This window comes from Anastrepha ludens, chromosome 6 (assembly GCF_028408465.1).
Source record: "Anastrepha ludens isolate Willacy chromosome 6, idAnaLude1.1, whole genome shotgun sequence".
Taxonomy (NCBI): domain Eukaryota; kingdom Metazoa; phylum Arthropoda; class Insecta; order Diptera; family Tephritidae; genus Anastrepha; species Anastrepha ludens.
The window spans coordinates 127,409,837-127,423,212 of NC_071502.1; the positions used below are offsets into that span (position 1 = coordinate 127,409,837).

Consider the following 13,376-nt stretch of genomic DNA (forward strand, 5'->3'; position numbering starts at 1 on the left):
ACACCACAAATTGGAGGAGGAGCTCGGCCAAGCACTTAGAAAAAGTGTAAGCGCCAAATTATTATTATATTATTATTATTAATCTAAAACTAAAGAATTTGATTTCATTTTATTTAACTTTTTGGAAAAAATATCTCATTTGGCAAAAGTGCAAAACCGCGCATCGCAATTCTGCAAAACAGTTGTTTTAATTCACCATAAAATATAAAAGCTATAACTATAAACTCTGTGAAAAACAAGAAAAAAATTAATAAATAACTTAGTTTTAAATATATTTTCGAGATCGTAGTTGTTATGTTACTTTTAAGTTTTAGTGTTAGTTAAAAAAAAACAGATATTCAGTAAAAATAAGTATAATGAATTTTATGTTTTAATATTCGTCCAAATTTAGCTCCTTTTCTGCAACCCGATCTTCTAAAACTTTTAATTTCAATGAAAGAACTTTATTTTGCTTCAACAAAACAAGTCTTTGCAATTGTTGAAAGTTTAAACGTTTCGTTTCCTCTGTCTCATTCTCATCGAATATTCGTTTGGCCTGTAATTAAATTAAGTTATCAGATTTAAGCAATCATATTAGCGGTGTTAATCCTATGTCTTAATGCAGTTCCATAATAATAAAGTTGGTTTTTATTTTAAGAGTACTCTCAATTCTAACTTATTCTTACTCCTATACCTAGGGTTTTATTTAAAAGCTTTATGTAACAAATAGTTTTTGTACTTATACTTTGTTTTTGCTAATCAAGAAATAATACAACAAAAACGGCTCAACTAAGGGACTTTTGTAGCTCTATGCTCCTTAGCCTAACGAAGACTTACCGGCCGAATATCGTGTTCGTTATCATTTAGCTTTCTTTTTGATGTTTGTTGTTGTGGCACAGATGGGATGTCTACGGGTGTGTTCTGTACTGCTGCGCTGCTGGTGGAGCTGTCATTATTAATGCCCACTGCACTCTCTCAGTTGCTGCTGGAACTCTCATTAGCATTAACGCCTACCGAAAAATTGCCTCCAGTGGAAAAAGTAAAATAAAAAAACAAAAACAATTTATTATCACCAAAAAAAGCCACGCATTATAACGGCACGCTTACTGGTAACTTTTCCGATAGCTGGATTCGATTCAGCAGAAAGTAATTCAAATAATTCATGTTCCCATTTTTTAAATAAATTTTTTTGTTTCCCGTTTTATTTTTGTCACTTTTTGACTTTACTCGGCACTTCATATTAGCAATTTTCTTCATAATATTTTTTTCGCTTATTTCCACACCAGTTTTTTCTTTATATTCGCCACAAAGTTTTCTAATTATTTCTTTTTTTTTATTTTTTACACCGGGGAGTTGGCTTTTTTCTAATAAAGTCTTATATTTTTTTAAGTATCCAACTATGAAAATTGATAAATTCTCATTAGCATCAAAATGTAAATTTTCACTTAGACTTTCACTATCTGAACTCATTTTTGCAACTAATCAAACAAGCGGTTTGATCTCAGCTAACTCGAGTTCAAGGTATTTGCTCTATCTCATTTTTATGCATACCAAATTGAGCACGAGCTCGGTCGCTTTGCTCGAACTCACCTACTTGAGATAAATCTCACCAGACTCTACTCGAGCAAATGCTCACTTATTATGCATAAGGCCCAATATTTCTTGATACTCTATCAAACGCCGCTTTAAAGTCGGTAAAATATGCGTAAACTTTCTTCTTTTCTTCGAATTTTAAATGGACAATAGCGGCTCAATCGAATATATTATATAACATTTTCGACTGTGGAGTAATTTTTTCTGAAGCCGGCTTGGTACTCGTTTAAAATACTGTTGCTTTCAGTCCAAGAGGTTATTATTTCGTTAATTATGCCCATTATTTATAACTTTAGCAATACAGTTCATGAATGAAATGTCTCTGGTTCAACTACTAACTTTTGAGGAATACTTTTATATGCCATAAATTCCAAGGTTATTTTAGAAGGCTTTTTGATATTCATAGTCCGAAATTTGAAACCCTTCAAATTCACATAATGAGGTACGAGCATTTTTCAGGGACATTTCTGTCGCCCATTAATATATGCTAGGATAAAGAAGAAATTTACAAGTTGAGAAAGACAACGAAATGGCTTTAATGAACAAAATGAAGAAAAGAGGTCTCAATACGATATCCCGATAAACACCTGAAGTGTCAATAAACGAACTCGATGATATGCCATTAATGGCTCGGCCAAACACCCAAGAAGGGTGTACGCGTCAATTATATTATATATATGTATATATGCTTCTCCTATTGGGCAAACATAACTTAATCTACTCTAAAAAGACGGAAAGAATATCAAGAAAAGCTTATAAGTTATAATAATTTTATGTGATATCTAATCATAGGCTTGGAAGAAATGCGTATGAATTGATTCAGATTGCAAATCATTCCGAAATACTGGGTAAAAATCTTCGGAGAAAACAGATAGATTAGTTAGTATACATTTTTCTGCGACAAAACCATTTTGATTAGAACCAATCAGATGTTTGGTATTAAAGTAAAGCTTATCATTAACGATACCTTTAAAAAATAACATGTATTACCTGGATACCCGGATTTAATGTGATACAGTAAGCGCAGTGAAATCTTTGCTTTATTATCAAACGGCGTTTGCATTCATATAGTACATGATTTTTAATTCAAAAAGAGAGAATGTATTATTGCAGCTGCACTTAAAGCGTTGCGTGGGTCAGTAGGTCAACGACACACCTGCCTACAAACACCTCGAAACACACCAATTCCATATAAGTAGATGCGTTTGTCGCAACCCTTACTAGAAAAGGATTTAAGTTCTGTGACAAAAAATTTAGAATTTTACCCTTAAATTCAGGACAATTTTATTGCAAACAGAAGTGAAAAGTATAAAATGTTCTCGCAAAAACAAGTAAAAATATAAAGCAAAAGTTCATGCAGGACAAATTAACGCATCAGCGGAAATCTATGTGTGTGTCAAATCACCAAATAAAAATGGGCAAAAAACTATTTTTCTACCCACAATGATAAAGGATAATAACAATTGTAAATAAAAGCCTCTACAGCGCAGATACAGAATACAAAAATACCCCTTTAGAGGCCACAACAATGCTATGAATAAACACACAAGCCGTGATTTTTTGAAAATTAAAAAATAAAATAAAAATAAAGAATAATCGACAAAAATCGAACTTGAAAAATAATTCGCCTTTCATGTCACGCACGCAATGTCAGCGAAAGGGTGGTATGATGCTGATTTTTCATAGGACACGCCTGCAACTACACATTCATTATTGAATGTCTACACACTCATATGTCAGCTTATTCATTAACCCATCACGAACCATCTAGAGAACAAAAAATGGAAATCGATCGAATATACACATAAAAACTAAGGATAAATTCGCAAAAATGTGTTGTTTAAAAAATGTAACAGAGAGCGAGGCGCTTGACGACAGGATAACAATGTGCGCCCGTAATTCACAACTCGTGCGTACGTAATTGTTACTGTTTGTTATTATTCTTGTTGCTCCGAATGTTGCTAGTGTGGTTGCAATTGCTCCTGTGGCTGTGATTATAGGGTTGAGTGGTTATGTGGACGAGAAGCTGCACTCTGCTGACAAAGGGATAAATCTGAAGCGTGTGCCTGGCGCATGTGTGCCGCGCTAGAGGTGCGGTGACGGGAAAAGGATGGAGGCCAATAGCGGCGGTGGTGGTCAAAGGTTTATTCCCCTCAACTGGCTACATAAAGTTTTGAGGCAAAAAGCGTTAATTTTTACATAATTAAAAAAAAAAAAAATTTCGCTGCAAAATACGAGATCTAATGCGTCAGAGTTACCCTCCAGAGAGTCTTTGCTGTCAGTTAAAGGCGCAATAAAAAGGGGTGACTAAACCTTACGTGTATGTGTGTATGTCTGAGTGAAGGGTTTCCGACAGTACTGTGAAAAATAATGCTTTTGGTAGTGTTGTGGGTGTCTCTTGAGTGTTTTAGTTGAATTGAAGCGGTAAGGTCAGGGTGGGTGTCCCATATTCTGTCAGTTGTCTAGTTCACATTCGCTCCGACGTGTGCAAGCATATCCTTTGACTGCTTCAATGGGTTAGGGTGGAGATTTGCACATATGTATGTATGTATATGAATGCATGTATGTTACTTTATATAGAAGTATTTAATAAGCATACATATGCACATATATTATTTCGCTGAAACTTTTCAAGAAGTTGAGGGTGGTTTTAACAGATTCTTATGTATGCAGTAGTAATATGCTCTCTAAGTATATAAATAAATATGCAAACATGTATGTATATAATTATATATATCCATATATGTTATATATAAAATAAAGTAAACTTTTTGTGTGTGTTCGCTAACCGGCCGTGTCTTTGCACCGAATGAAACCAAACTTACACACATTGTTAAGTAGGTATTGAAGATGGTTTACGTATAGTTTGGATGCCTATTGGTGGATAGGGCTCGAGATATAGGTCAAAACGTGGACCCGGGTAACTTTCGGATGTGTATGTACAATATGGGACTGCCGGCTGAGCTATTCAAACATGGCGGCGAGGAGCTGGTAAGGTGCATGCATCAGCTCCTATGCAAAATATGGTCGGATGAAAGCATGCCTGCCGATTGGAATTTAAGTGTGCTCTTGCCCAATCCATAAGAAGGGCGATCCTGCAATTTGTGTCAATTATCGCGGGATTAGTCTACTAAATATCGCTTATAAGGTTCTAGCGAGCGTATTGTGTGAAAGGCTGAAGCCCACCGTCAACCAACTGATTGGACCTTATCAGTATGGCTTTAGACTTGGAAAGTCTACCATTGACCAAATATTCATAATACGCCAAATCTTGGAAAATACCCATGAAAGGAGAATCGACACACACCATCTTTTCGTCGACTTCAAAAATGCATTCGACAGTACGGAAAGGAGTTACTTGTATGCCGCGATGTCTGAATTTGGTATCCCCGCAAAACTAATACGGCTATGCAAGATGACGTTGCTCAACACCAGCAGCGCCGTCAGAATTGGGAAGGACCTCTCCAAGCCGTTTGATACCAAACGAGGTTTCAGACAGGGTGACTCGCTGTCGAGTGACTTCTTTAACCTGATGTTGGAGAGCATCGTACGAGCCGCAGAACTTAATCGCTCACGCACAATATTTTATAAGAACGTACAATTGCTGGCGTATGCCGATGATATTGACATCATCGGCCTTAACAACCGCGCTGTTAGTTCTGCCTTCTCCAAGCTGGATAAAGAGGCAAAGCGAATAGGTCTGGTGGTGAACGAGGACAAAACGAAGTACCTCCTGTCATCAAATAAACAGTCGGCGCACTCGCGTATCGGCACCCACGTCACTGTTGACAGTTACAATTTCGAGGTTGTAAAAGACTTCGTTTATTTAGGAACCAGCATCAACACCGATAACAATGTTAGCCTTGAAATTCAACGTAGAACCTCTCTTGCCAACAAGTGCTACTTTGGACTAAGTAGGCAATTGAGTAGTAAAGTCCTCTCTCGACGAACAAAACTAACACTCTATAAGGCTCTCATCATGCCCGTCCTAACGTATGGCGCAGAAGCGTGGACGATGACAACCTCCGATGAAGCAACGCTTGGAGTGTTTGAGAGAAAGATTCTGCGTAAGATTTTTGGACCTTTGCACGTTGGCAACGGCGAATATCGCAGACGATGGAATGATGAGCTGTATGAGCTTTACGACGACATAGACATTTTTCATGCCGCTCCGTGACTAGGGTCTCGAGATAGAGACCAAAACGTGGACGCTAGAATGTGTTTGTACAATATGGATATCAAATTGAAGCTGTTGGTGAATGCCTTAGTACAGAGTATTTTTCATGCCGCTACGTGACTGGGGTCTCGAGATATAGGTCAAAACGTGGACCCGGGTAACCTTTGGTTGTGTATGCACAATATGGGTATCAAATGAAAGCTGTTGATAAGTGCTTTAATACGGGGTAATTTTCATACTTATTGATGACTAGGGTCTCGAAATATATGCCAAAACGTTGACCCGCCGTGTCTTTGCACCGAATTAAACCAAACTTACACACATTGTTAAGTAGGTATTGAAGATGGTTTCCGTATAGTTTGGATACCTATTGGTAGATAGGGTCTCGAGATATAGGTCAAAACGTGGGCCCGGGTAACCTTCGGATGTGTATGTACAATATGGGTATCAAATGGAAGCTGTTGGTGAATGCTTTAGTTCAGAGTATTTTTCATGCCGCTCCGTGACTAGGGTCTCGAGATAGAGACCAAAACGTGGACGCTAGAATGTATTTGTACAATATGGATATCAAATTGAAGCTGTTGGTGAATGCCTTAGTACAGAGTATTTTTCATGCCGTTCCGTGACTGGGGTCTCGAGATATAGGTGAAAACGTGGACCCGGGTAATCTTTGGTTGTGTATGTACAATATGGGTATCAAATGAAAGCTGTTGATAAGTGTTTTAATACGAGGCAATTTTAATACCTATTGATGACTAGGGTCTCGAAATATATGCCCGCCGTGTCTTTGCATCTTAGTTATTCATTTGCGTTGATTTGAAATTTAAAAACAATCTTCTTTTTCCTGATTTTCAATTTATATTTTATATTTACTCAAAAACAAATAGAAAAACAAAAAATATTGTTTATGCCAAAGCTCTTGAATAAAAAATAAAGAAATAAATAATATGAAAACCATATCTTTTCTGTTCTAAACCATATCGATTCTATTTTAGTGTGCCCAGCGAAGCGGGCCGGGTTTGCTAGTATATATATATTGTATATATATGTGTATGTGTGTACATATGTACATATATGTATGGACTCATAGCCAAATATTGTAAATTATTAATAACTTACATGTTTTTGCCATATGAGGTCTGTGACGGAGGTGTCTATAAATTATGAACGATTTTTTTTTATTTATTGCTCAATATCTATTTTATCTCTTTCGAAGAAATCCTGTCTTTTATAAGCGCTTTTTTCAATCATTGAAGCTCTTGTGATATGTGCTTTTTGGTATGGTCTTAAGCTCTTTCCGAGATGTCTTTTAAGTTTTTGCAGCAAGAAATGGTCGCAGAGGGCCAAGTTCGGTGGCTAAAGCATGATTGCATGATTAAAGCAAATATCCCCCAAACACGCCAAAACACATTTTGAAGTCTTACTTGCTTTAACAAACCTCGTATATACAACTACAGGTGTAGTGGATATTTAACTCAGCGATAATGAACATATTTTTTGTTACATCTCCACAGGGTACGTTGGACCCGAGTAGGAATAACTATCTACTATATCTATATAAAAACAAATACCATCAAATTAATTTTGTTATGCTATTTATTGCATCGAAAAAGTGTATTCAGTTAAACACAGGTGCAAGGAGTTTTGCGACACCATGGCGCCAAATAGCCTAAAAGTGTACTAAAAACTGATCGGTGACCGACATCCAGAGCATTCTTAAATTATGGAGGGAACACTTCTCCAACCTACTTAATAGTGATAGCTGCGCATGTCACAGAGAACGTGAAGATCCCGATACCCCAATCGTTGACGACGGAATTGACGTTCCGCTACCCGACCATGACGAGGTGAGAATAGCGATAACGCGGCTAAAGAACAACAAAGCCGCGGGCGCCGACGGACTGCCGGCTGAGCTATTCAAACATGGCGGCGAGGAGCTGGTAAGGTGCATGCATCAGCTCCTATGCAAAATATGGTCGGATGAAAGCATGCCTGCCGATTGGAATTTAAGTGTGCTCTTGCCCAATCCATAAGAAGGGCGATCCTGCAATTTGTGTCAATTATCGCGGGATTAGTCTACTAAATATCGCTTATAAGGTTCTAGCGAGCGTATTGTGTGAAAGGCTGAAGCCCACCGTCAACCAACTGATTGGACCTTATCAGTATGGCTTTAGACTTGGAAAGTCTACCATTGACCAAATATTCATAATACGCCAAATCTTGGAAAATACCCATGAAAGGAGAATCGACACACACCATCTTTTCGTCGACTTCAAAAATGCATTCGACAGTACGGAAAGGAGTTACTTGTATGCCGCGATATCTGAATTTGGTATCCCCGCAAAACTAATACGGCTATGCAAGATGACGTTGCTCAACACCAGCAGCGCCGTCAGAATTGGGAAGGACCTCTCCAAGCCGTTTGATACCAAACGAGGTTTCAGACAGGGTGACTCGCTGTCGAGTGACTTCTTTAACCTGATGTTGGAGAGCATCGTACGAGCCGCAGAACTTAATCGCTCACGCACAATATTTTATAAGAACGTACAATTGCTGGCGTATGCCGATGATATTGACATCATCGGCCTTAACAACCGCGCTGTTAGTTCTGCCTTCTCCAAGCTGGATAAAGAGGCAAAGCGAATAGGTCTGGTGGTGAACGAGGACAAAACGAAGTACCTCCTGTCATCAAATAAACAGTCGGCGCACTCGCGTATCGGCACCCACGTCACTGTTGACAGTTACAATTTCGAGGTTGTAAAAGACTTCGTTTATTTAGGAACCAGCATCAACACCGATAACAATGTTAGCCTTGAAATTCAACGTAGAACCTCTCTTGCCAACAAGTGCTACTTTGGACTAAGTAGGCAATTGAGTAGTAAAGTCCTCTCTCGACGAACAAAACTAACACTCTATAAGGCTCTCATCATGCCCGTCCTAACGTATGGCGCAGAAGCGTGGACGATGACAACCTCCGATGAAGCAACGCTTGGAGTGTTTGAGAGAAAGATTCTGCGTAAGATTTTTGGACCTTTGCACGTTGGCAACGGCGAATATCGCAGACGATGGAATGATGAGCTGTATGAGCTTTACGACGACATAGACATAGCGCAGCGAATAAAGATCCAGCGGCTACGTTGGCTAGGTCATGTCGTCCGAATGGATACAAACGCTCCAGCACTGAAAGTATTCGATGCGGTACCAGCTGGTGGAAGTAGAGGAAGAAGAAGGCCTCCTCTGCGTTGGAAAGATCAGGTGGGGAAGGACTTGGCTTCACTTGGTGTGTCCAATTGGCGCCGGTTAGCACGAGAAAGAAACGACTGGCGCGCTTTGTTAAACTCGGCAAAAATCGCGTAAGCGGTTATCGCGCCAATTAAGAAGAAGAAGATGTAAATGTATACACACCAATTAATTTTCTTTTTGAAAAATGCCAAAAGTTAAAGAGATAACAGCATATAAAATAAAATAGCAAATTTTATATCACGACTATCAATATTTAAAAGAAACTTCATATTAGTTGTAGAGTCGCATACGCTCTTGGAAATAAAGGTGTATTAAAATAAATATTTTAAATTGAGTCCGAACAATTAAAATTCAAATAATACGAAAATAAAATGAAAAATGAAAACGCCTACCTAATGATAATAAACGGGCCGTAAGCTCAATTTTTCTGACAACTAAAGAGAGTTTCGGCGGTCACACTGAGATACCGAATTGCCATAGAAATGCAAAAAGAGCCTAGAAACCAAAAAATTGATAGTACTTAATAATAATATAGCAGAAGAAAACTCGAAAAACAAAATGCTAATAGCGGTTTGTGGGTGGAAGGATGTCTTACACACGCATTTCTTTCATTAATGCCCTTAATGTCAACCGGACGATGCAAAATAACATTCATTAGAAAAGGGAAGAACGGTAGGACGAAGTGTAAGGCGGGAAAATTAAATTTTAAGGCAACACAAAAAAAATGACTTTCATTAAAAATTAAAAAGTGAAAAAAAACGCGTTGAAATTTTCGACACTGTCGACAACTGCGAAGTTTAAAGCTGCTGCACTGGCCGCGGTGACAGAATTATAGTGTGTGAGAGCTACTTAGAATGATTTTGTAAAATATTGAATCCATTTGCGAGCCTTCGCCGACACTACCGTTTTTCATTATACGCAATTGTAATGTTTTTTTTATCCACTCTCAGCAAAAAAGGAAAAAAAAAATAATAATTGGAAGGTTGGGAAGTCGCACAGAGCAGCAAAACAAATGGCTACGAACGGCGAAAAATTCCGTGGAATTTTAATGAAAAATGCCGTCAACGAAATGTTGTATTGTTCAAACACTTGAAGAAAAAACAACAACATCATAGCAGTTGCTTTGGCCTTCAAGGCAGCAAAGAAGAATCACTTAGGCAGCTCTAACAACACTTGGGGCTAACTCAGCATCCTTCTATGCCTTGGCATTGTTGAAAGGATACGGTCGTAGTTGAAAGGAGACCGTTAAGTGAATACCATACCGGTAGGGTAGTGTGGAGTACGGCGAGTGATTTCAACCAAAAGGCTGTGGGAGAAGGAATCGTGAGGCACATTTTATTTAAAAAATTAGGAATGAAACAATCGTCCAGCAAGGATGAGAAGTTGCGGTGAGGGCAGTAGAGAAAAAGCACAGCCAATTTAAAATTGTATTATTAGATAAAAGAGATGGGACGTAGGTGCGGTAGGTTAACAAATGACGTTGTTGATGGGTAAAATGAAAAGCGGTAGCGTGTAAGAAAACAGCTGACCAGTCTTCTTGGCTCAAAAAAAGATTCGCTGTCGTACGACTTTTTATGTTTCTGATTGTTGGTGGTAATGGAAAGCATTTACGTTTGGGTTAGCTGGTTAACAGTATGAGTTAAGTGGGAGAATTGTTACAAATAAGAATACAAAATTGGTGGCATATAATAACAATGTAAAAATGGAGGAAAATTAAAGGCCAAACAAAAAAATTCAAAGGAAAAGCTGTCTCCATCTCCAATGGTGGCCCTGATATTATGTGTGGTTTTGTATAATTTTTGTTTTTAAAGTGGGGTCTCTTTAACCACCTTACTTAACGGTCTACAAATTTATCGGCACACATTTCATTATCCTGTTAGTCATGATTGTATTTACTTGAAACAATAAATAGATGTGCGAGTATATGTTTCCTTTCATTGATATTTCTAACAGACAAACAATAGAATTCTTAAAAATGCGCGAGAGATGGAGTAGCATGTACTTGGCTTTACTGCGTTTGCTTATGCTAAAATTGTAACTGATTTACATACTAAATTAACGTACACCGTGAGCACAGTAGCATTTTGTAGAGGTAGTAAATGCTGGCAAAAGTTCAAATCTAACCAGAGCGATCAGTACAGGGTAAGGTATAATAAAGTTTAAAGTATAAATAAAGTTTCATCAGAGAAAACTTACGGGTCCGATCCACCAAATATACGATACAATTTTAATGTAATATCTGGGTTAATCCATTTTTTACGTATATCGCTAATTTCACCTTTTCTGCTATTTTCAGTGATTATTTGCCAGATTTAGTGGATTTAAAAAAAAAATATTTGTAATGTACCGCTTCAAACTTCATAAGCCTCCAAAAGGTTTTGAATTGAACCGTACCTGTTCAATATTAAAACTCGAATTTACGCACTCATTCTGTTTATTCAAGTGTATGAATTGTATATACTTAAAATTCTACAATATATATTATATACCGCGAATTCATTGTTGTCATCTACTTAATGACTCCCACAGTCTAACATACACCTCACGGAGCTAAAACTTTACATTCTGCCCCTTTCCAAGCCATTAATAAAAAAGAAAACCAAATATAATACATACAGGCATATATACAATACATATTTACAAAATGGATCCTTGTAGTTATTGTATATGTATTTTAAACACTCTACTCAAATGAAAAATTCTCAGCTACTAATGAAAAAAGACTTATAAATTATATAAAATAAAGGCTTTGTGGTACCGTTCTTACCAAAGCGAAAGCGAAGTTCCAATTTCTCTCTTCTTCCTTATGCCGCGATTTCATCGGTTCTTTTCAACTGCTGCTTCATTATTCACTTAAATGTAAAAAAAAGCTGAATCAAATTTTTTCAAATTGTTACTTTGCTTTTTTTTTGGAAAAATGTTCAAGGATCCCCTGCAGCGATGGAAACCGCATCAGTTCTTGGGCAAAGCGACTGCGTAGGCATGAATAAATCCTGCATATGAAAAGAGAAGACAAAAAGGAACTCATTAGAGAGTGAGGTGAGAAATTGTACAGAAATTGTTGACAGGAGCAGAATCGCCTGCCCCACATTCCTTCCTTCGTTCATAATTTAAAATTGACTAGAATGGCGGTGATATAAAATTAAAATGTATAATGTTATCCTTTTTGTCTTCTATGTCTTCCCCCCTTGCAAGTTATGTGCGTGCGAATGGTTTTGTGAGTGGTCACTAACATTATCGCCGCATTTTCCACCAAAATGATTTTTCACAGTCACTCTTATATTCGAGGAGAATAGCCCTCTCTTTTGATTATTTAAAGTTTGCTTTTCAAATTTGGTTTCCCCCGCATTGGAGAGCATTGGGCCAATTATTACAACAGAGCTCGCTTTCTAATTAGTCCTGGCTGTATTCATGGCCTTTGCTGTGGTACGTCTGGCGCTCGAAGGTGGTCGGTGGCAATGGCGTTGGAGTTGTGGTAAATAATGAACGTTCGTTTGCCTGTCATTTGCATAGCCATCATCGTTTGTCTTTGTTTTTAATTACTGTGCAATGAATGGTTAGCTAACCGCCCGGATGAACGGATGGTTGATTTTCGCTGCTGGCTCAGCAAATGTTTGACCGACAAAAAAGAAATTATTGTCCAAATGAAAATGATAAATGCTGCTGCGGAAGGGAAATTACGTTCGCATGAATACATTTAGATTAGTATTCGCCTTTAGCTTTTTCTTCCACTTATCCTTCGAGTTGGAATAAATTGCGCCACCATTACTAGTACTTGCCTCTAAGGATTCTATCGTTGGCAACTATTTGTCCTATTCTGGACAACTATTTGTGCAGCAAATTTAAAATTTTCATAACTCATACAGAAAAAAGTAAGATTAATATGAATAGCTGGTTCTGCAGCTCGTGAGAAAACCTATTGCATGAGCAGGATTCGAAAAAGGTGATCGGGGGAAAGAGAGCGTAAGGAATAGCTTTGGGGTATTGAGTATGCAATAAAAATAAGAAATGTTATTTTGATAAAAATGAAATGGGCAGGTTAGGTTCGGCTGCCATATGTAGAGACTTAGAGTTTAGTAACTGAAACTCACTTCTTACACACGATTTCTGGGTCATACGTGCTACTGGACTCTGTTTTACACGTACCGAGCAACCGAGTGAAGCAGATGGAAAATACAAAACCATTTCCTTATAATTAAGAGAGATGTCGACCTCTAAATCATTCGACCAGACCACTTTCTACACTAACATTTTCACACTCATTCTTCTGTCTATCCGTCTTTTGTACTAAAAACAACAAAATTCTGCCATAGCTAAGTGGATGTGTTTGCCCCACCTTAGAGGATATCTCTAAAAAGAGCATCAGATGAATGAAGGAATTCAA

At 37.8% G+C, this 13,376-nt stretch overlaps 1 protein-coding gene across 1 annotated transcript; it reads right to left on the minus strand.

Annotated features, from left to right (window-relative positions):
- Window positions 1-297: 297 nt before the first annotated feature.
- On the minus strand, window positions 298-13,177 carry LOC128867303 (uncharacterized). Its single transcript, XM_054108411.1, has 3 exons — window positions 13,084-13,177; window positions 817-944; window positions 298-535 (listed from the first exon to the last, which is right to left on the minus strand). The coding sequence occupies exons 1-3, from the start codon at window positions 13,175-13,177 to the stop codon at window positions 371-373; spliced, it is 387 nt and encodes a 128-aa protein (XP_053964386.1). The 3' UTR covers window positions 298-370.
- Window positions 13,178-13,376: the final 199 nt, after the last annotated feature.